Here is a 24,364-nt window from a genome sequence, read left to right as displayed (position 1 = left end):
CGCCGGGAGGGGGTGGGGTGTTGGCGGCAGGGCGAGTCCATCAAGGCTGCTGCGGGGTGGTGGGTGCCGGTGGGTGGGGTCCGGCTGCTCTCCCCCGGAGGGCTCGGCGGCGCCCGCCGTGTGGGCGACCGGCCGGGGGGAGGAGGGGGAGGGGGTGGTGTCCTTTGGAGCGTACCATCCTGGCCTGTCGCCGTGCGGATCCGAGGGGGGTTCGGACGGCGAGTCTTCCTTGGCGTGTTATTTCGCTCGAGGGTAGGGCGGCGGTGTTCTTCGCTTCGGCTAAGGCCATGATGCAAGAACGCATGGAAGGGGGGTGCGAAGGCAAGAGCGCGAGCTCTTGAGGCTTGTATTTTTTTGTGCGCATGTGTGTGCGGGCGGGCGGGCGGCGTGTGCTGCCTGGCTTACCTCGCGTCTTTTCTTTTGTCTTCAGTTTTCCTGTTTTCCATGTAGGGAGGGAGCGGGGGTGGTTTTCAGAAAGGGGCGGGAAAGAGTATGGGACGGGGAAGGGAATGAAGTGGCGGCGCCTATCCGCTTTTAAACGTTGTCTACCGGTGTTGTGCGCGCGAATACGGTAACACTGGTCACAAGGACATGTTGGCCGTTCGCATGTCGCGAATGCATCGAAAAGCTTGCGTGCAAAACTGTGTAGACAGAAGTCGCTTACGAGCGCTTGAAGTTCGAATTTTCATTTCGCAAAATATGTATCTGGTAAATGAAACGGGGCTCAATATCGTATTTTATTGTATTTAGCATGCGCCAAATTACTGTTTAGAAATGAGCCGATAGATGGCTGCTAGTGAAATATTTATTTTGCCTTCCAACCGTGGCTGCGCCTGTGCCTCCAAGTTTCCGAAATGTTGAAGATCAGAAAACCGATTTATCAATAAACAAATAAATAAAATTCCTCCCAACTTTTATCTGTTACCATAAAGTATCTGGTCGGTTAAGTTACTTTTAAAGCCTAGTTTTTTTGTGTGTGAAGATTAAAAAGCTTTGCAGACCTTAAAATTTCCCATAATGACAATCAGGCGGGGACGTTATGGGGAGGTACAGAAAACAGGAGTGTTGACTTCATGCTAGCTATATTCACTAGCGTACACCAGAGGAGGGGGGGGGGGGGGAGTGCAATCCCTCCTGAAACTTTTGAGCTTAGATGAAATGGGGGAGGGGGGTGGGGGTTGGAAGAGGTCACTAACTTTGTTATCAAATAAAGCATGTAAAATTAGTTTTCAGTCACAAGGTACGCGCTAAGCTTACAAGGCTGCAATGTCTGCTTTCAACACAATGATGAGCCATTTTGCATGGCCCTCAAGAAAAACAAAAATTTGTTTATAGTCACATAACCCTCTGCAGCAGTTGAGAGACGGAGGCGCTGGGCTGCATAACCCAATGACTTGGGTTTGATCCCAGCCACTGTGGCCATTCTTCTGATGGTGGCGAAAAACAGAAATGCCTGTGGCACACGTTAAAATCCCCAGATGGTCGAAATTGATGTGTAGCCTTCCACTACAGTGCACCTCGTTGCTTGGGCAGAGCTTTTGTGTGTGAAACCTCCATAATGTAATTCATTCAAATTTAGTTTATAGTTGTACATCTGGTATCCTCGTATGTGAACTTGTGGCTTAATGCATGCTAGAGTAGTAACGGGGTATAGTTGGCATATTGCTTATTCCAGATTGCTCTTACGAAATGGGCAGAAACATTCGTTAAAGTGGCGCGTGCCATTCGTTAAAGTGGCGCGTGTCACCTTAAAAAAGGTGACCTTCTTTCTTTTGCTTACTATTGTCCAATTTCTATTTATTGTCTTCCTCATGGAAACTTCTAGAACATATAGTAGGAACTCTTATCTTAAATTTTCTTGACGAACACTAGATTCTATCTTTCTTGCGACATGGTTTTAGGGAGGGGTTTTCAACCACCCCTCAATTACGTTAAATTGTTCATTTTTTTCTCTTCGAAACTCAGTGATGGTGGGTTGGGAGGTAGATGTAATTTTTTTAGACTTCACCAAAGCGTTTGATTTAGCCCTGCATCATAAATTAATTGACAAACTGCATCTCATCGGGCTCCCTTCCTTTCTTGTAGCATGGGTTTCAGATTATTTGTCAGATCGAAGCCAATATCTAGACATTGACGGATCTATTTCCAGTACTCCGCACTCGTATCTGCTGACTGGATCTTCGAGACCCCAGTGCAGCAGATGCGGAGAAGCCCTATCCGTAGTGCACATACTAATCACATGCAAGGCACTTCACACAACACGACACAAACACTTCAGAGAACTCTACAGACAACATATTCCCCTACATCCATCGTTTTTTCTAGGTGACGATGCCATTGTTTCAGTGAAACGTGTGTTTGAGTATTTGTCAGAAGTCAAGTTTTTAAACCTCATTTCCTATCACGCATCATGAAATCTGGCCCTATACACCAGCCATGCCCATTGTCGTTTTGTGATTTTACTTTTGTTTTTGCAGACTTTACTTAGTGGTTAAGGTTTCACCCTCATATATGACTATTGTTTTGGCGCTCTTTGCCCCAGTTGGCCTTGCGCCATAAACATCCAACCATCATCATCATCATCTATTTCCAGTACTCTTCCTGTCACCTCCGGAGTCCCTCAGGTTAGCGTTCTCGGTCCCTTACTTTTTCTAATTTACTGTAATGATATTGTCTCCATCATTAAATAACCTGTCCAAATTCGACTTTTTGCTTATGACTGCGTTGTTTTTAATAATATCAACTCTATTAGTGACCTAGAAGCTTTAAACTCCTTACTCACTGACATCCTTTCCTGGAGCCTTGAATGGGGAATGGTATTAAACCCAGAAAGAACCGTCTCTCTTCGCATCACCGAAAAACGGAAACCACCAATTTTCATACTCGCTTGCAGGAAACCCTCTAACCTAAGTACAGGAATATAAATATTTGGGCATAACTTTATCGAATAATCTAATCTGGAATTCGCACGTTACTAATGTTTCTGCCTCTGCCTTTTGTAAATTGTGTTTACTTCGGGATAAGCTTCGAGACGCTCCAGCTAATGTAAAATTACTTGCATACGCAACGCTAATTAGGCCTAAACTGGAATATACTTGTGCTGTTTAGGACTCTCACACAACAAAGAATATTGACTTGTTAGAAAAAATTCAAGAAAAAACTGTTCAGTTTATTTATTCTGAATTTCGTCGCACAATTCTGTTTCTGAGCTGATGCTGGTGTCCAGAAGACAGTTTCTCCGCCTTAAATTGTTGTATTTATTTTATCACCCTAACTTGCTTTGGACTGGTGTTCCTTCTTGAAACCCCTTGCTACTCGCCGTACTCGTCATTCCCATTCTCTGTCCTTAACCCCAATGTTCGCTTCTACCAATCCCAGCACAATTAATGATTAGAACAATACACCCAAACATTTTCTTAACTCTCTTGGTTTATTACAAGCAAATGTTTAGTTGTGCCTGGCGACCTGTGTTTTATACTTCCTTTCGGTGTTTCTGCTTTTGCTGTTTGTATTTTGTATCGTTGATATTATATATACCTTATGCCCCTCCTGCTTGGGCCTCCATGGCCTGCAGTATGTTCTTAAATAAATAAAAAAATATGTGTTCCAACTGTATTTCCATTTCTCGGGGCCTTCAAAGTATGGGAGCAATGGTTTGACTTAATGCTGTCACAACAACTTAGAATCCACACGTAAAAGACAGCTGTGTGGTGTCATATTTGCTTTCGGGATAAACCACATGTGCAACAACTTCAAGTGTACGAATTTGTGGCAAAAAAGAATTGGTCTGAAGATCATCTACATTAAAAGAAAAAGTTACCGCTTTGTTTTTATGATGCATTCAAACTGCTGATGCAGAATGGTAATTAGCAAAGGTGTGCCAGTAATGTGTGTTATTCGGTTTGGTTTGCAGTACAGTTTGACCATTTGAAGTATTTTCAGTTTTTCGAGTATTTGAAATTTACAAATAATAGATGTGTGAAAGTTTGCTCTGGTGCATGGTGGGCATTTAAGCTTCACTGCATGGCACAAGTTCGCTTTTTTACATGACACCCCTGCTGTGCAAAATAGCTTAACATGCATAAACCTTGCAAACATCAAGTGTGTGCCAACTCTGGCGTGATGTTGGCTAAAGTGGAACACTTATTGCTCAAAGACCATGCAAACCAAGAAGTCTGTTGTTGAGAGGAGGATTTTATCCTAGCCTATAATATGTGCCAGCTTTCGGGAAAAAATTTTTTTGTTTGTCACTATGCATAATTGCCATTGTGACCTCTGCCTCACTAACCTAACTCACTAACCTCACTAACGTGCTCTTCACTAATATTAGGGTGAAAGGATGAGCGGGATCGAGCCTGGCTCATCAGGAACAGGGGTGGTTCATCCCTCTTTTCATGTGGGAAAGTAATAAGAGGTGGAGGCAGCACAATCCTGCTCCTGGTGAGACAGCATGTGTAATGGCCTGACCCCAAATTAGCTTTTTTTTAATACCTATGTCAGGAGCTGCATGGGCAGTAAAGTGACGATATTTTTATTCTAGAATGTTTGATTTAATTCGCAGCAGTGTGCGAATGTGCTTTGGAGTGTGCTTTGGCAGGTAGAAGATAACATCCCCGAATGCTAGTGAGGCTACACTCGATAGGTGCAACCATATTAGGAAGCGAAAAGCTGAGGAGAGTCCCTGGCCACCCTTTCCGTGTGGCCAGGAATGTGATCTTAGGTGGTCTCCTTTTTTCTTGTTCTATTTTGCACACACTCTTGATTCGTTTCTCCTGGCGTCTGCTCCATCTGTTCCTGTAAACCCTTGGATATCGGTTGTACTGCACCGTGACATAGGGCCTTGATGGGCCAGCCCCCCAGTGCTGTGTCGCCGTTGCTAGTGGTCTCCTGAAGGCATGAAAAATGGCGTTACCTACTCCACACTTCTCACAATTGTCCCGGTGGCAAACAGCACTGCCTCACCAGCACAGGATATGGGACCGCTCTGGTGCAGTACTAGGCTGCAGCCTCCAGATGAACTGAGGACTGAACTCGTGGCCCTCAGTCCCCAGCAACTGCAGAGCACCTGGCCAAGGTGATGGTCTGGTCAGGGGTACAGCAGAGGCTGCTAAGAACCTCCAGGTCTAGACAAACCTCCACTGGAACTTGAATGAAGCATTGTGCAACTTTAGGACTCTGTCGAACGAAGGCAGCATATCTGGGCTACTGGAGGCATAGTTTCATGCTAATATATACTGGAGTGAAATCTGGCGCTGCAGTCGCGGGCCGTTGTGGGCACTGTCATAGCAGCTAGCAACGTTCCTGGCCTACTTGGCTTGACTAGCCATAAGCCGAGGCCTCTTTTTTGTCTCGAAGCCAAAATCAACAAAAGAGGGTAACATATTTTTCTTGTTCATCTTGCATGAAGCTTCTAAATAGTCCCAGACAAATAAATCTTTTTGGAGCTTCAATTTTACAATAAAAAAACAAATTTGATTAATCTTCTACAGTAATATTGTTGCTTTTTTGCAGCCAAAAGCAACTTTTCAGCCTGTGCATGAGCCATGCCAAGGACAAGTGGAACGTGCCTGCTTGGTACATGATGGAACACCTGCTGAAGCGCGTCTCATCTAGACAGTGGCGCCAGATTTCCCTCTAGTATACATTAGTATGAAACTCTATGACTGGAGGAGCTCTCAGGTGTTAAATAAATCATAGGATTGAGCGAGGTGAGAAAAATAGATGATGGAATAATGAGTATATTCTGCTGTAGAGGACATCAAGAACGGATAAATCCCTACCTTCCTCTTCCGTGGACGAATGGCTCATTTGCTGTGATTCAAGGCTTCAACTCCTTGTAGCCCTCTGCATCGCCTACATCATCCATGTAGTGTTGTAACCCGCCTTTTTTTTTTGTGCTGTATAAGGTTTTATTTTTTCTCTACTTGATGCTCCCACCAAGCAACATAGTTGTACAAGTAACATAGTTGTATGAGCAGCATAGTTGTGGGAGCAATTGAAACTCCTGCTTATCTGGTTTTGATGCATTGCTGAGCTGGAGGGAAGGGTTCGTATGAGAGTTGAAAAATAAGGTTTTGCAAAGGAAAGTGCAAGAAAAGCAAGTGTAGCGAGTGAAATTTGTCCTTAGCCATGTAAGTGACAAAGAAATTCCATGGATAGAAATACAGTATTCGGTCTAGCAGACTTGCAGTGTAATTTTTGGCCAGTTTTGGTTATCTTTCTTGGCAAAGCTTTCCTATTGGGAGTCACTGCGCTGACGCTTCTCTTTTTGTGGTGCCTCCTGAAGTTCCAGTTCTGTGAGCACCCCAAGAGAAAATGGTAGCTGGTCCGAGCTGGTTTATGGTTAAATTCCCGGCTGGAACTAGCTAGTCCCAGCTGGCACCAGCTAGGAACAGCTGGGCCCAGCTGGGAAGTTAACATAAACCAGCTGGGACCAGCTACCATTTTCTCTTGAAGCAGCAGAGTGACAGTTTTCATTTTGGGTCGTTTCATCATCATCGTCGTTGTTATCTTTGTATTCACTGTAGGACAAAGGTTTCCCTGCTGACATCCAACTGCACCTGTCCCTCACTGTCAGAATCCATTTATTGCCACTGCATCTTCTCATCTTGCTCATGCCTCCATTGAGTTATCATCTTCCCCTACTTGTAATTTTCTCTCTTCAGTGGTGCGTTCCAATTTCCCCATTAGACAGCTGTACCACCATCTTAGCGGGTTCTCTGCCATGTTAAGCCCTGTTTCAATCCTAACGAAGTTGGCAACGAAGACCTGAAGTCAATGCAACAGGTTACTTACCTGTCTAAATTTAAAAGACTATACCGCGCCACATTTATGCATTATAATGTTTCGACAAACATGTCCTTTGATTTAATGTTTCATGTAATTTATTTGTCTGCCTGCCTTTTGTTACTTTTTGATTGCCTAATCTTTATTGTAATGTGTTTGTCTTTTACAAAACTGTGGCCCACATTTGTTAACACGTCTGTTTTGATGTCTTGTCTGCGATGGTTACCGCTGCGCCATTCCAAATCTTGTTGATTTAGATGTCTAATCAGACTGCTTCCCAAGCTGTCTACTGTACTGTCTGCAAATTGGAAAGCAGCCTCAGCAGCTATTTTGTTACCCTGGGGGGTCAACCAGTTGTCAGTTCTCTCTGAATTCCATTCCCAGCCCAATTCCACCTCTTTCGCATAATTTGAGCTTAGATGTCTCCCACCCGAGTTGGTTCCATAATAATTTTGGGATGGGCTGGGTATATATATTGGTATTGTTTTTCTGGAGTTCTGCTTGACAGTTTCTGTGCTGACCGACAGTTGCATAAGTGAACTGTGGGACTAAGCACAGGTACCAAACGTACACATTATGCCGCATTTGAGCTTGTGCCCATGATTCTAAAAACAAGTTTTTTTTTTGTTTTTGTTTTTTTGGTGAGCAACGGATGAGTCATGTCGGCAAAATTTTTCTGTCGGTATTTGTCCCCATTATTACAAAGTGATCGACAGAAAGCACAGAGTGACAGAGTGGAGAGAGCACGAGGAGGTGGCTGCCTTTGAGAGTGGAGCTGCTTTTGTAATGCTGGCCCGGTTGCCAGGGGTCAAGTCAAAGTGCGGCTCGCCAGCTTCCTCTGCCTTTATGGGCCGCGCGACTGCGCACAGGGGACATGAGAAATGCCACGCTGTGGACTTCCGAAGCTGGAACAAGGCATGCGCATCAACCCGAGCCTCAAGTTTGCGAGGGAGAGGAACTAGATGCTCACACATTCCTAAGGGTTTACCAATGAATCGCCAATTAATTTTTTAAACATTGATTCGCACTCACAAAGTATGCATAGCTTCCTGAGTTTGTAACCGAGAAGCCTTTGTGCAAATGTAAGGTATGTTACCCTAAGGGCGCGAAATGCATTCAGAAATTGCATGGCCACATCTGGTATTGTTGTTGGGAGCTGTGGAGCTGCCTTGCTCGGTAGTGTTTGTACGCTGTTGCATTCCAAAGTGGTTGCGCAGTGTTAGGCATGCCGTCTTTCGTGTTTCCTCGCAGGACTACCAAGTGGGACCCGGACGAGAATGACCCAGCATGGACAAGGGCACTTTGAATGCGGCCTTCAGCTGCTTAGAGGGCATTTACACCAACCAGAACGTGGGGAAGCACGTGAGCGCCTTGTTGCAAGCTAGTCGAGGCTCGGCCTCCCACTTTTTGCCTCCCTATCCACTCTTCCCACCCCTCGCTCCACCATTGCCCACCACTGACGACTGTGCCAAAAAAGTTCACCCGCAGCAGCAACAGCAGCAACAGCAGCAGCAACAGCAACATTCCAGGGTGAGTAGCCATTGGGCATTCACGGCCTCACTCTAGACTCCCCTCAAGCCAAGTGGCTGCAAATAAAGCCTCCAATTTCTAACACCATGCAGGTGTTGGTTAGTAAAAAAATGAGTGGGAGCAAGGGCATGGGCACAATGCATGCGTTTCCCAGTGTGTACATCCCCAGCTAGGCCGTTCTGATGAGCTGACTACTACCCCTGTCATTATCTCTCTACCACAGGCCAGTGGTTGTAGCATGCGTGCACAGCAGCTAATACTTGCTCATGGCGAACTTTATGCTGGAAATCGTGAAGTGTGCAGTAGCCAAAAAGACCGTGCTTAGGGAAATAGTTGGTCTTGTTGAAAATTTTAGAGCCTGCACCCAAAACTGAGCAAACTATGGTTGTGCAATGAATTAACTCGCACCGCTTTTCAGGTGGTCAAAATTAATCTGGAGACCTCCACTACAGTGCGCCTCATCGCCTGCATTGGCGCGTTAAAGCATTAAACCGTACAATCAATCAATGAATTAACTTGTATGATAGTTGGATGTGAGTTGGCTTTTTAGGATTCCTTATCTTCAGACTTCTGCCTACACCCATCTTTTCGAAACAGAGCTGTTTTAAAAATAGTGAGTGTGGCGTTGGTGTCTTTAAAAGGGCCATGAAAACAAAGTACAAGTTTGGTTTATTCAAAAGACTGCCCTGACCCAATTACAATGGTGTCAAATTTAACATAAATTACAAACAACCAAGGTAGATAAGATAGATAGTAAGAAAAACAGACAAAGCAGTAGTGACTCTTCCGCCACTTTCTCGCCGGCTCTTTGTGTCGCCACAGGAGTTTCTTTCTACAATGGGCAGCCGCCAACCAAAGCCACCGTCGAGAAGTATTACTGTGCAAGTGTAATGGGGTTTCTAGTTCCATTTAGTAATATCACTTGAATGACGGAGTGCAGTGAACATGCTGTAAACTGTTTTCACTGTTCCCTCTGTAGTGTCACTGCTGATGTCGTGGAGTGCAAAATTTGAAAGTTTTTCAATGAATTGCATCTGTTTGGTTAAAAAACATATTTAGTGGCTGGAATGGAGCTGAGTGGGTTACCCAAGGCTAGTTCCTTCCAACCAGGTCTATCCTCCCATCGTATCTATTGGGCATCATAAATGTCTTATAAAAACAGCATGTACATGATGCTTTCCATTTTCGCTCCATGTAATATGCTATAGGCCCCCTTTTAATGAAAATTCCGTTCATCTGCTGCTAGGGTGGAAGCAGCATTTCCACTTGGCTGTGTGTGTTTGTGCGCATGTAAGCTTAGCCGGTCTGGTTTTTGTTGTCAGTGGTCATTGATTCCTTGTTGTGACAAACCTTTGTAATGTGCAGTGAGAAACCATTGAAATGCGGCGTGCAGGTTCCGAACTCGGGAGCCTCAGCCAAATCTGAACGCAAGGCTAAGCGTGATCCAGGAGCCTCTGCCAACGATGGCTGGGTGCAGGGCCAAGATAAGTTCAGCTGGGACGGCTCTCCAGTGGCCGCCTACAATCCAGCCACAAAAATGTTCCGGTGTGTTGCCTGTAACACACTGGGATTTCTGTCAAGAATCGCCGAGCACTACCTGGGCACCCATGTTAATGCCAAGGCAAGCCATAAATTTTTGTTTTTATACAAGCATGAACTTGCGTAGGGAAAGCTGTTTAGCTTCGCATCATGTATTTTTTCAGTCGTAACTTAGCTGAGCACTCAAGTCTTTTGTTGCTAACTTTTTCGGTAGACATTGGCTGTGTTTCAGTTTTCCCTTTAGACTTCGTTGCCACCTTAGCATACCGTTTGCCATATTAATTCTTGTTCCGATTCGAAAAAAAACCGACAACAAAGACTGCTTCGTGGAGACAGCATCGAAGTCAGCAACGGTGCAGGCTATCTTCCCACCTAAACTTAAGAAACGACACCAGCGCTGCACCCTTTTGCATATTGGTGTTTTAACAAACTAGCTTGTTCTTACCTTAAACATTTTGTGGAATTTATTTGCTGGGAAAATGCTTTTGTTATTTTTTAAGGGGCATGTTGTTTAAAATAAAAATGTTCCAATTCTTTACAAAACTGCTGCTTGCTTTCGTTAATTTGTCTGCTTAGAGGTTTTTCTTTGCAGAGGTGGCCGCTGCGCCGTTCCAATTCTTGTTGGAATAGACGACTAATTAGACTGCTTTGTAAGCTGTCTACTATGCTGTCTGCGAATAGGAACTCAGCCATATTTATTAAATGACCACCGGAATTTGTTACAACCTGTGTTGCCATGAAAGTTTTCACTCGCCCTCTGTGTTCAGCATGCATGCACGCTGTGAATTGAGGGAAACAATATGCTTGCTTGTATTTTAGGTTTCTCAACTGAATAACTTTGCTTGCGTGAATCTTTGCAGCCCTTTGTGCTGTTGTCTCTGCAAGACACAAGCTACCAATTAAGTTTACGAACAGCAGCATCGACAGACAAACCTGTTGTAGAATTATTGCAACCCATTGCAGTAACTCAGCGGCAGAAACAATTGTCCAACCACCCCTTGATGCCTGAATGAACGTGCTCCATTGGTGCGGCATGTGGAGCATGTGGTTATTAGAAGCATCGCTATGCATGGGGTTGCTTGAAGACTGGGCAGCGCGGAAGCAGTGTGCAGTGAACGGTTAAGGGGGGACACTGATCTTAAAACAAATTTCTTTAATTCTTAAGTAAACTATGTGAAACTTGTCAGTCTTGCTGCTTTTTTCCCACTGATTTCAAATGTGCCATTATTTTTTGAGTCAGTCAATTATTACCAAGATAATTGGAGATAATTAGTGTTTTGGAGGAACAATAGACAAAGCAGTGTTGGTCATAAAACTGTAATCTTGATATTTTCCATATCTATGAATCCTGGTGAGTATGTAATAAGAGAATTGGTTTTTTGATGCACCGCTTGGAACTAATTTTACTGCTCATTAAACTTTGGTGGCACCAGTGGCAAGGAACCATTTCGAATGCCATTTCAAACACCAAAGTTTAATGCGCTTCCAACCAGTCCAGTCTATTGTTCCTCCAAAAATGACTAATTATCTCTAATTATCCTGGTAACTAATTGACTGACTAAAAAAATAATGGCATATTTGAAATCAGTGGAAAAAAAGCAGCAAGTCTGACAAGTTTCACAGAGTTTACTTAACAATTCAAGAAATTTGTTTTAAGAGTCATGTCCCCCCTGTACAAGCAGGAACAACAGCGTGAAAACAACCATTCTGATGTGGTGACCATATCCTGCACGTGCCACACTGACAAAAAGTACTCTCCTACAAACTGTTCAAAGCTGTCAGTGTAAAAGTAGCAGTAGTTATAAAAAAAGGGCTGCAGTTTGTGGTTGACCAAGGTTCTTATGGCGACCTAGCTTGCACTTGAGACGGCTGCAAGGCTAGCTCCACTGAACTCCACGATGGACCGCTAACTGGCGTAGCGGCAGCAAACAGCAAGGAACACAAAAGACACAACGGAATGGCCAAACCCATGTTTATTGGTACTACAAAGTCGTGTGAGGTGGGCGAGTTGCTTGATCCTGACACTGCCGTCTGGCCAGAGCAGGAGAAGGCGCAAGGAGGCAGACAAGAGAAGGCAAAAACCGGAGCTCCGGTACTCACATGTGCCGTTTCGAACGTCCCGATCCACAAAGCCCCTTCCCTCGTCCCGCGGACCAGCTTGCCGGGACCCCGAAAAACCTGTCACGTGAGGGGGTCAGCCGTGTCACCACCGCGATGCGCCTGCACCGCGGCTGGAAGCGCGAGGCCGCCGGAGAAGAGATAAGGATCTCCCCCTCTCACCTCGAAGGGTGGCTGAGAGGAATGGGGAACATGACAGAACTGTTTCCCACAAGTTTCTCATCTGCTCCAAATACTGCCGTTCCTGCCTTTGTTGAGCAGTTGTGTAGTTGCTCATTTTGCATGAAAGTGAAAATCAAGCAGTGGTTTTTAATGACTGGTGTGCACATCAGCCAGCTTTATTGTGGAGAGTTACACGAGAGTTAGCGGTGAAAATTGCCGTTTTCTCACGTCTTGCCTCTGGGTGGGGCTAGTTGGCTACAATGAGTCTGTCTTGCCCGCTGACCCGAACAGCAGGTGTTCCAGTGCCCCGAGTGTCCGTACAGCAGCGCCTGGTCTCGGTGCGTCCGGCTGCACCTGGGCAAAGTGCACGGCATTCAGAATGCCCCGGCGTCCCTGTGGCGAGACCAGCCCCTGCTGGACGAGATCATGGGGCTGCTGCAGAACCTCAAGAACTTAGCGGAGGCACCCGGCGGCGCAGGGGGCCTCGCTGCGGCCCCGGCCACTCCGGCCGTCGACAAGCGGTACGTGTGCCCCCGCTGCCCATACGCCACTGACCGGCGGGACCTGTACCACCGGCACGAGAACATCCACAAGGACGACAAGCCTTTCCACTGCTACGTCTGCTTCAAGCTGTTTAACCGAGCCGACCACGTCAAGAAGCACTTTCTGCGCATCCACAAGAACCACCCCTACGACATTGGCCTGATCCGGCGCCACCCGCCCCGCTCGGCCGCGCACACGGCCCACGCGGCTGGCGGCCACCACCACAGCAACAACGGCCAGTGGGCGGGGGGGGGCCGCCTGCCCCAGCCGTCCAGCTGCGCGGGCCCCCAAGACTGCTCCAGGGCCCTGGGGTCGCCTGGGCCGCCCACCAACGGCTGCCCTGCCCCCACGGGTGAGTCCTCTGGCTTGGCTTAGCAGCTCTGGGGTGTACATGGCTTGGTAGTTTTCTTCATTGCATGCTCACTCATGTTGGCCACAAGTACTCGTCAGTTTTCACACCGCAGCACGACTGCCACAGGTTTCGTGTTGCACGGACGTCCAATTTCCGCAGGGGAATTAAAAGTGCAGGCACTTAAATGCTAACTCAGGATGTGTATTCCGCGGGAGGTGGATAGTGCAGAGCGGAAAATAATAATTCATACATACTCTCAGTGCAACTGCAAATTGAAATTTTTAGTTGTTTACGGAGTGGTAGTTGCACACCGCCAGAGGATGTGGTTTGAGGGCCATTTCAGTGGTCTTCGCAGGCCAGACAGGGATAGACAGGGCCTGCAGGCTGTACCTTGCCCAGATTTGCCTTTAAAGGACAGTAAAACGTATTGTGAACATTCAGATTGAAAGTTAAGACGAGTTTTATGCATTCTTTAATCACTTTCATCATCAGTTCATCAGAATTTTCAAAATTTTCATCAGAAATGTGCATTTAATGTTTCCGTATCCCTTTCATGATCCTCCTCATTTACCTGGAAATGTTGACTTTGACAACACAGGAACATGTTTACAGGGTGACATGTAGTACATTGTGAGCATATTTATTCATAATGAGTTGGGCCTGAGCTGAAGGAAAATGTATGCTAACATACTAAAACCTTGGAAGACCGAGATTGATTGAAGTCAGAGAAAGTGAAAATGCCCATGTGCTGATATTTCGGTGCATGCTAAAGATTCCCGGGGGTCAAAATTAATTGGGAGCCCTCCACTACGGTGCGCCTCGTAGCCCAGGTGTAGCTCCAGTGCTAAGTTGAAATCAGCTTCCTGTCCTAAGCAATTCGTTATTAGGGGTTTATTGTACGGTTATAAACGTCTGCAACCTTTGCTGTGGCATCAGCACCGCAGAGAAAAAAGGAAAGATTTCTCATGTATCCTAGAAGTATGTACGAGTTTTTCTGAATTTATCAACAACTTCTGGACTTTATACACGAAGCCAAGTTGTTTGTGTACCTGTGAGCTCGCGTACCGTTGTGCCGCATGGCAAACTTTCGAATGGAAAAAAAAAAAAAATGTCCCAAATACAGAGAGAGAAGAAGGGACTGTTATGGAACTATGATGAAAGTTAGTTGCCTGAAAAAGTACAGTGAGTGGCATAGACATGCTTCTATGATAGCATGATTCTAATCAGCACAGTGATTAGGTAAGGGCCTTTGTCGGCATGTTTCTGCTTACCGTACTTACCCGATTCTAACGCGCACCCGATTTTCCAGGCAAAAAACCGAAAAAACTTGCACCTCCATTTGTAACGCGCAAGGAACTTTGTGAGCAAGAAAAACAAATGCGAGAGAAACGGGCGATTTATTCCCCGAAGTAATCTCACTCATCTCACTCCTCGTCGCTCTCCGAGAGCTCCTTGTCACCTTCCGCTGACCGCAACATCTCGTCATTGGTGCCATCAAGCGCGTTCGCGATGCCACACTTCTGAACGAACGTTCAACCATGTTCAATGAGATCGTGGCCCACGCCTCGCATGCCCACCCCCTTGCTTCTCCAGAGGCATACGCTTCAGCCAACCGCTCGTTGTGAATGCGTGGGAGCCGCCGCGCATTTTCGTTGCCGCTGCTGCCATTGCTGTTATCAAGCACGCAAGTGGAATAATTTGACGATTTGTGTGAACGCCGAAAGAAAAGCCTAGGCTCCTAGATCCGAAAAATTGGTGCTAAAAGCTTTGGCGCCATCTTGAGATGGCGATGGGTGGAATGAAATTTCAGCTGTTTCGGCAGTTTCGGTTTCGTATCCGATTCTAACGCGCATGTGATTTTTCGGCCTTTTTTTTTTGCGGAAAAAAAGTGCGCGTTAGAATCGGGTAAGTACGGTATTTGTTGACGTTGAAGGGAGAGTGCTGCATCAGTCTACTATATCTTCACCTTGGAAATGGTAATTTTTTGGCTAATTTTCTGTGAAACTGATTTTTTGAAAAGTTTTGGCGATTCATGAAAGTAGGCCCTCCAGTACTATTTCTGCCCATTTTCTCTCCCGCTCACATCTTTGCAGAGTGCCGCAGGCTGGGGCAGTAGGAGTGGATCGGCATGCTATGACAAGTGTGCTAGTACTTGAGATGGTCACGGGCAGCATTGCACGGATTGATTGAGGCGGCTATGCATGTGTGTGTGTGCGTGCAGGCGGCATGCAGGCCTGGGGCTTCCACGCGGGCAGTGCGCCCAGCGTGTGCAGTGGCGGCGGGCCGGGCCCGAAGGCCATCATGGGCGGCTGCTCCGCGGGTCTGCCTCAGGAAGCGGCAGGGGCCAAGGGCAAGCGGTCAGCCAAGGCAGCAGCCGCGGCTGCGAGCGGCACGGCAGCTGCCAAGACGTTTGCCTGTGCCTACTGCCCCTGGCGGGGCGTGGATGGCTGGTGCCTGCGGCGGCACCTCAACACACACATCAAGCCCTTCTCGTGCCCCTTCTGCGAGTACAAGGCAGCCCGGTCGGAGCGGCTCAACACGCACGTGCTCAAGGTTCACGGGAAGCATCTGTGCAACAAGTGCCACTTTGCGGGGGAGGACTCGATAGCGCTCGAGCGTCATGTCAAGGAAAACCAGTGAGTGCAGCATCCGCGGGGCCCTGTGCCCCAGTGCTGACTGAAAGCACATGCTGTGGTCGCTCCGATTCTGAAAACTCCTGTCTTTAGCCTAAAGCTCAAAGCAGAGGCCATGCTGCTTAGTAGCTAACTCTCTTTTTTTCTTTAGCAGAATGCCTTTTATGGCGTACCTCGGATGATTTTGTGTTCTTTCCTCATGGTTGCTCCTGTGCAGTGAGAGGACACACATCAAAGTAGTCAATGCACAGGTGGTACCCAGCATGAATGTGAGCCACTGAGAGAGAGGAATTGCATGCAGCAACTTGTGCTAGAGCAGAAGCAGAAGGGCACAAAGAAACTGCCAAATCTTTTACGCTGAGCTCGTAGTACAGTTGACCCCAGTTGGCCTTGTGCCATTAACATCCAACCATCATCATCGTAGTACAGTTGAACCTCAATATAACCCGTTGTACTTTAGCTTAAGCCCAACTCGGACCAGTTGTCCCCTTTCTGCTTGTGTTCAGGAATTGCATGGCTCTGAGTAGTAGTCCTTACAATACAAAGTTCTCCAAAACAGCCTGCTCCAAAAGCTGGAAAGTGTACTCCAAATCCTCATTTCTGGTGCTCAGAGCACTGCTCCAGGTCTCCAATTGCCTGTTCCCCCACTGGATAAGCTGGGAAGACGCGTAATGCACGGAGCAGTACAAGAAGGGAAAAGGCGAGAGTGTGGCCAAGGTCGCAGGCAAGTCTTACATGTGAGGGCAAGCAGGCGAGGAAAGTGGGAGTTTGGTAGTTTCGGTGGGGATGGCCACGTTCGTCGGCTCGGCTCGATGGGAGCTTCAGATTGGCAGTCCACCTGGACTTTTGCAGGTGGCGCATTGGCACTCTGCTGCTGCATGGGAGGGGTGGGGCCGTCGAAGTTTCCCACCCACCAGTACCTGCCTGTTTGCTTGAGTCTGTTCAGCAAGTCACCGCACACTGTTTACCTTTGCACATCAAGTAGTGCCAAACGGGGGTTACAAAAAAAAAAGTTGGGGTGAGGTGGCAAAGCGGCGTAAAAGGTGGAAAAAATGCCAGTTTATCCCCACCAGTGTCCGTCGTATAAAGTGGCCTGCATGCACCGGAGCGTTTTATAATAAGGGTTTGTAATGAACTGTTTCTACGGGGGCTTTGCTGGGACCGTAGTGATGGGTCATCGTAAGTGGGTCGTCGTAAAACCGAGGGACATACAATCGGGGTTCCACTGTACAACCTTGAGAGTGTAGCCCTTAGGCAGCTAAACCTAGTTTACTAGACCTAGGAACGCATGAGCTATTTATATATCCATGTCTGGGCCACCAGGAAGATAAGAAACTGCTTTTGTATTATTAGTTTTACGAGCAACCTTCATGCATTTGCATAAAAGAAAACACTTTTTTTTTTTTTTAGTGCATCTTGAATTCTCAACAGATATTTAGTTTTGCTGCTGTGGACCCGCTGCAGTGTCTCAGTTGCTATGGCGTTATTATGCCGAGTCCAAGGACGTGGGTTCAATCCCAGCTGCTTTTCTGATGGAGGTAAAAAGCGAAAACACCCGTGGGCCAAGATTTCAGTGCAAGTTTAAGATCCACAGGTGGTCAAAATTAATCCGGAGCCCTCCACTTTGGCATGCCTCATAGCCTGGGTGTAGCGTTGGGACGTTAAACACCGCAGTCAATTGGTTTTGCGGCTTAGGAGGGTACGAGTTGCGTATGTGGTGATACTAAAACTTTGTTAAACTTGGCCTGCCCCTCATGACTACTTTGCTGAATCAAGGGGGGAAATTCATGCATTTGAATGGAAGCAAGAAACAGGAAAGACAAATTAATTGATGGAAGTGACCTGGAGAAAAATGACTTTTTTAAAAGAGCAAAATTTTTGTATGGCATAAAACATTAATGAAAGCTGATTCCGCTGCTTTTATCTTTATTGGTGGTATTAAAATTTATATGGTGGCAAGTTTTATCATATGTGATAACCTCAACAATAAGTGTTCCTGTGTGAGTGTAATGATGGTGTATTCTCTGGCAAGGTGCTATTGATGCATTGTTTAAAAAAAAAAATGTAAATGGACGTTCTACGAACGTTCATGTCAGTTCTAAAAAGGAAACTCGTATACGGCAATGCTAGGCATGAAAAGTTAACCCTATTTTTAAACTCTGCCAGCATGCCTTTATGGTGGGGCAACGCCGCCTGTATAAACATTGCCTAACGTGTGAGCGAAAAATGGCCAAACAGCCACTCTCCTGCGGCTCTCTCCTACCCTTTCTCGCTCCGTAGCCTTCCTGCGTGCTTTCATGTCCGCCAGCCAGCACCGCTTCTCGGAAACTATGCAAAATAGTTGGCAGTTTGTCTAGCGTTACCCAGGCGGCGCTCCTAAACCTTCTAGTTTCTTACCATGCCTGTTTATCCTGGCCTGTCGCTGATAAAACCGCCTTTGCCACGGCGGACGCAACATCACTTGAGCTGCCGCAGGCTGATGCCGGCTTTGCGCGCTTATCTACTTGGATCACGGGCCCCGAAAGTTTCTGAGTTGGGCGTCCCTCTCTGTCCCCTCCGCATTTCAGCATCGTTTTGTCCACGCTATTCGCACTCCGCATCGGTACGCAGTTTAAAATTGAGAACTGTAGTGTAGAAGCGCCCGGACAGTGTGGTAGGACCCTCAACTGCTGATCCTTTTGTTTTCTTCATCTCCTGAAATTTACAAGCACGCAATATTTTTTGGAAAGTAAAGGTGTAAGTGAACGCTTGAACAAAAAATGTGCACGCATTTTTCTCTTCAGTAAATGCTCCAGAGAGAGAAATATCAGAAAAATAATGGCTGTACCATCCGAAAATGTTGTTTTTCTGTTTGCTATTTGTCTACCCGAAAATTATTATGTCCTTACACTATTTCAGTTTGTCCTCCGTCAGTCATATTTCGAAAAATGCAGAAGGTATGATGCAGATGACACGTTGAACGAGATCTGCAGTGCTCCCCAGAACTATCGCCCCGTCACGGCTAAGATGTGACCGAAACCGCTCTTGAAACCCAACAAGCAAGCTGACAGACACACGTCGTAGAAGTGGGTGCAGCGTTCGCGACTCGCGAGCAGTGACGTAAGGCGGAGCGTCCGCCGGTGCGCGCCACATAGTGGATGAGTGCCTGAACTAAGCGTCCCTACCGTTCCCATTGGAAGGCGGCCGACGCGTTAGCAATGTTTATACGGGCGGCGTTGGGTGGGGTCATGTCATCCCTACTTTGCACCTACTCGGGGGTTCTTTTTGCCGGTGCATACTAACAACGTATGAATTTTATTTAAAAAAAAGCTTTTGCTGCGAATGTTCTCACATGCATGCACAAGAATCCTAAATATGGGTTCCATGAAGGGCATTTCATTCCTAATATAAATGTATCAAAATTGGCACTTCAAAATTGGCAGAAGTGTGCGATAACAAACGTGCAAGCTAGCTTCACGATTTCCACAATGTCAACGCCTTCTTGTCGAGAAAGCTACACAAGCTCATCATTTTTCCTGTGTCCTACATAAAAACAAGGAATATTACACAATTAAAGGGACACTGAAGTGATTTGTAAACATTGCGGGATTACTAGCGCAAATTGTAGTCCGGAGTCTGTAGGCCTTGTTTCGACCACTCTGAGCGCGTTTACACGAATTTATTTAGTAAAAAAATCGATTCGTAAATGCTGCCCTCTTCTCTGCACCCTCGCCCATTTTCTGTGGCGTTTTCGTGTGACGTCAGGAGGAGATGAGCTGGCAATTCGCTGCGCTACTGCACGGCTTGCCGACCTTCCGCGACAGAGTCAGTCGGCCCAACGTTTAGGCCGCCGGCCGCCGATGGGTTGTCGCAATTCGCTCGATCAGTTGAAACCAAGCCACAACACGTTTGTGAATGGCAGAATGTGCCTTTCTTTACTTGGTTTGTTTGTACACTGTATCAAACTCAGTCTGGGTCGCTCCACACAAGCGCTGCACAAGTGCACATGCGACGCTTCGCTGACTTTACGCTAGTAGGAAAACCTAATGCCACTTGAAGGCGGGGGAAAAGCCAGCGAAGTCAATATAGGTACTAAGGAAATAAAATCAACTGAAACTTTTACCGTACAGTGCAAAACTAGAGAGCGGGAAGCACTTTTTTGCGCTGGGTGAACAAGCACAGCGGTCAGCCGCACGACCACACATCTGCGAATGCTTTTCCATGTAAGAAATGCAAGTGGTAGACATGAGATATTGTGGAAGTTTGGGGGACGCTTACTGCAGGAGCAGTTTTCAACAAATAGCTAAAGTACTTCAAATGCTAAAACTAAATAAAAGTGTAAACTGGTTGTACATTATATACCTTATATATCCCATTTCGGCAAGGCTGGGGCCGAGTGGTCTGAAGCGCTAGGATTTTTGTTTTGCAAGTCGCAAGTTCGAATCCGTGAGGGTGCATGCTTTTTTTTTTTTTTTTGTAAGTTGATTTTTTTCGTTTGCGGCCGATGTTTTCTAACCCGAGTTCACCATTTTTGGTCTGTAACGTTCACTGCTCCACGAGCGAGTTCGCAGAACGCGCGCTGACGCTGATGCGCTAGCCAGTTCTGACGCGCTAGCCAGTTCTCATTGGCGTGCTGTTGCCACAAGCACCGACTGCTTGCAGGCAGTGGGCACAGGCCAGAATCAGCACACCCTTGGCCTGGGGCGAACACGCTTTTTACGATACAGGCATGAGTGAGGCAAGCTCCGAATATGCGGGAAAAGCGCATGGCATTTCAGCGTCTGTGGTGACGCGGAGGGCGTTCATCCACTGCGTAGGCCTCGGCTAGTGATTTCTACGATGCCAAGCCGTCCTGGGAGGCTTATGTTAGGTATATTACAGCCGACAACATGGCATAAGCGCGGTAGGACGATTACTGAGATATCGAGAATGCCCATAAAACGATGCCGTAGGATGTCAGTCATGTTGTTTCACAGAACCGAAACCGAAACTTGTTTGAATGCTAACCTTGGACATCGTCCAATCACGGTGCCACCTCCTCCCGAGGTGGCACATGCCTTTAGTTGGTGCGGCCGCCACAGACCGCGCATGGTAGTTTTTCTTTTTTCCCGATTTATAAAATAATTACCGACTTATCAAGCAGATAAACGATGAAAAGTGTAGTAATTTGAACCAGTCTACGCAGTGCAAGCAAAACCGGGAGCTTGACAAATTCACTTCAGTGTCTCTTTAATAGATGACTAACTTTGCATATTATTTGAGCAGAAAACTGGGGACTCGGGGACTATGTCAGTACACAGCTTGGCCTTCTTTGGATCGTCGACCTGGGAAGCTTGAGGAGGATTTTTTCAGAATGCCAAAAGAGAAGTGCCAGGTTGGGGATTTGGCCCAATGCCAAGGAGTAAAGGGGGCTCCACAAACACCTGCCTCTTGCTCTCAGCAGCAGGTCACCAGTACCCTAGCAGAGGCTGATTATAGGTGGATTACAGGGGCTTGTCGTAATTCAAACTCTTTGTAAAGAATTTATTTTTCATGTGTTTTTAGTAAGATATTCCTCATTGTCAACAAGGCATAGTATTGTGTATCAGAGTTCATTAGAATAACTGTCCCTTTGCGTTTTTGAACTTCAAAATACTTGGAAAATATCCGAAGTTTTCGAATAGTGCTATTTTATTTGAAGGCATTGAATATCGCAATATTTGCTTCGATATTTGGAAGTTTCAAATATTCACACACCTAGGGTTGCCACCTGCCCGGTTTTGGACCGGCCCGGCCGGTTTTTTAAACAGCGGGCCGGTTGCCGGTCCATACTTAAAGGAGCCATGAAGAGAAAATACAACTTCGTGTAATTTGAAAGAACTAGGATTCAGTATCTCACTCAGCTCCATTACAGCCCCAAAAGATGTTTTTTAACAACAAAAAAGCAAGAAGTATTTAAAAACTTTCAAATTTTGCGCCACAGTGACGTGTTATGAGCAGGAATGACGTCATACGGGCCAACAATAAAACATAATTTTCAGTGCGTTAACTGCACGTTAGCATTCAAGTGATGCGGTCAAATGGAACTAGAGGCCCCATTACAGACGTCCAGTCATGTGTCGTCGCAGCAGGTCAGTTAGGCGGCCGCCAATCGCACAAACAAGGTTCCATGACGTCATAGAAAAGTTGCGGGAAATTGGCTGGGGGGTCGCGACTGCTTCACACGTTTTCTTTAATATCTCCGTTATTTGTTCGAAGATTGCGATAATATTGGTATCATTGTTATCGGGACTAAGCAGTCTTTCTAATAAACACAACTTGTATTTTGTCTTCATGGCTCCTTTAAAACCGGCCGTCATTGGCCGGTTTTTTGGCCCTCGTGTCGCGATTATGTCTGTTTTGGCATTTTATAAGCATCAATTCAATAACAACGATTATAAATACATGTCGACAAGCTGCGCAAATACACGCGAGCAGAGAAAACACGCGGAAGAGAGCGCGCTGCCTGAGATGGAGGGGGTGCTAAGGGAGGAACAAAACAACGAAATGCTGCTGCCGCGGTCAACAATGGCGGTTACTTTTTAGTCAAGCACATACAGAGCATAAAAACAGGCTCTCAATCACTTTCAGTACAAACGTTATGTGTTATGTTCATTTCTCTCTAAGAAAACGCCATAATAAGTGGCACTGGGCGGCTTTTTTAACACAAATTAAACATTCTCTATACCACGCCCCCCCCCCCCCCCCCCGGAAGGGCCGGTTTTTTATTTAGGGAAAGGTGGTAACCCTACGCACACCCATAAATATTTGATATTCAGTTTAAACAGAATGAGAAAATTTCAAAGTGTTTCAACGAATAGTGAATAAAGGTTAGGCTGCTTTTTTCTCCATGAAAAGTAGTACAAATAAGGCATGTGTTCTTTGTGCACAGCCCTTGTTCTTTTTTTTTTTTTTTTTTCTCTTTTTTTGCGATATCTACCCTTGCACACTGGGGTTGAATCACTGAACGTAATCTAAACGGAAGTCAAGATTGCATGCCATGACGAGCTCTCGGATGGGCCAAAGCTGAACACTGAAACAGAGAGAGGCACTGCCTTTTATCTTTTTCTTGCAATGCTTTAAATGGTGCCTGCTTATGTTAACACTACAAAATTAGGCCAAAGCTCCCTGTTTGTGGAGTAGCAGAAGCAATGTTTTCTTGCACATGTCGACAAAAAACAAAAGAACAAGATGTAGGCTTGTTTGGAGTAGTACTTTGAGGGCATTGCAGAATCTGAAAGGTCAACTGTCTCACTTCTTGTCCAATAAGGGTTCATGGTGACCTTTTTTTTTTTTTTTTTTTTGCATTTTAGAAGTCATATGTGGGTGAAAAACAAATTTAAACAGCGCAGAGACCCACATGACCATAGCTCTGACTACAAACAGCACTTGCAAGTATTTTGAACAATAAAGCCAATGACGCCGACTACAAAGTTAGTGAGATTAACGTTTCAGCTCCCGCTTGGTAGTCTGATGCATGATGGAAGCCCGACCAGATGGGCCTCCGTAGCATTTAAGGTCGGTAAGGAGGCTAACCAGACCAAATAACATTATATAATTTTATTGTATTAAATGTGTTTGAACATGCATCAGGGATGGGAAGTTGCAGATACACAAGCCGACTTGTGGCATTGGTGTGCCCATGTTGTACATGTTTAGGTTGAATAAACGTCATTATTAATGTCTGTTATATTACTGTCCAGGTTCTTTGAAAGTGGTTTTATTTTTGTGTGGGCCTTAAGTACGCATTACCAAGGACAGGTCTCTATAAAAAATGCAAAAGTAGCTGGAAATCGTACTCAATACTTTGAAGTTGCATTGTCAAGGGCTTAGCAGCTGTTAAAAAGAGGGCTGTTTTAGCCTTGGATTTTGGGTAGTTTGTACTTTTAATTGTGACCTGATCCAATCGTAGGCTCGTGCATCAGGCTCTTTTGTAGCTCTGCCATCAGCTTTGTCAGGCCTGCAGACATGTCAAAATGACGCTGCGAGTGCTGTGGCCTTGCTTCTTTCTAGCTCAAAAAAAGAAGGCTAGCGTGCCATGGGGCCCCACGAACTGAGCAGGGGCAACCGGTTTTCTTGCAGCCTGAGCTCTAGCTTGAACGACAAGTCGCGCATGGGCTGCTCCCTGTATCCACCGTTCCCTGTGCGAGCAACGCACCAGCCCATTTCGCAGCCAGTGGACAAGTGCAAGGTGGAGCCCTGTGGATGTTCAGTGACCAATGGAACCAGTGCCTGCAGCTCCAACTCCAAGACCCAAGTGGGACGTAAGTGTTGGCCAAACCGTTTCTTCTTTTTTTTTCCCCTGGCAGTGGGGAACATGTTTTGGTGCATTGTTGTAACAGTGGGAGGTGAGCGTGTTCTTGGCCTGTACTAATTTCAACCATCTACAGTACTCCTTGAAGGGACCCTGCAGCACTTACCATCAACTACTCGGAATGTATTTTGGGGTAAAGTCTATTGTCCCAGCAATCTCCTCCCGCAAGAATTATGAAAATCCGTTCACTATCACTGAAACTACGCGCGATGAAAAATCGCGCACAATTGTTCCCTCTCAACTCGACCGCAGACAATGTGACGAAAGCTGCACGCTCTCTCCCCCTAAGAGGGGGGCGTCTCGCGGCGTTCCCTTCGGCAACCTTCTATATATCACAGGCTTGGGAGTTTTCTCCTTTTCTCCGCAACGTGGAGGGGTCATTTCCGGTCT

At 46.3% G+C, this 24,364-nt stretch overlaps 1 protein-coding gene across 2 annotated transcripts in view; it reads left to right on the top strand.

The window, feature by feature from the left end:
* The window catches only part of LOC144155301 (uncharacterized), a 43,242-nt gene that overhangs the window by 5,913 nt on the left and 12,965 nt on the right, over positions 1-24,364 (top strand). The window contains exons 2-6 of one of the 2 annotated variants that reach the window (XM_077686646.1): positions 8,038-8,316; positions 9,710-9,937; positions 12,430-13,030; positions 15,252-15,666; positions 23,743-23,924. In XM_077686646.1, the coding sequence (XP_077542772.1) occupies positions 8,074-8,316; positions 9,710-9,937; positions 12,430-13,030; positions 15,252-15,666; positions 23,743-23,924 (1,669 nt within the window). In that variant the 5' untranslated portion in view covers positions 8,038-8,073. Of the gene's footprint in view, positions 1-8,037; positions 8,317-9,709; positions 9,938-12,426; positions 13,031-15,251; positions 15,667-23,742; positions 23,925-24,364 lie in introns of both variants that reach the window. The other variant, XM_077686645.1, reaches the window with a different exon arrangement.

Source organism: Haemaphysalis longicornis, unplaced genomic scaffold (genome assembly GCF_048455015.1).
Source record: "Haemaphysalis longicornis isolate Haplotype H1 unplaced genomic scaffold, Haemaphysalis longicornis Haplotype H1 scaffold_1, whole genome shotgun sequence".
In the NCBI taxonomy this organism is placed as follows: Eukaryota; Metazoa; Arthropoda; class Arachnida; order Ixodida; family Ixodidae; genus Haemaphysalis; species Haemaphysalis longicornis.
Note: the sequence above shows the minus strand (reverse complement) of the source record. Positions and strands in the feature narration are given on the sequence as shown.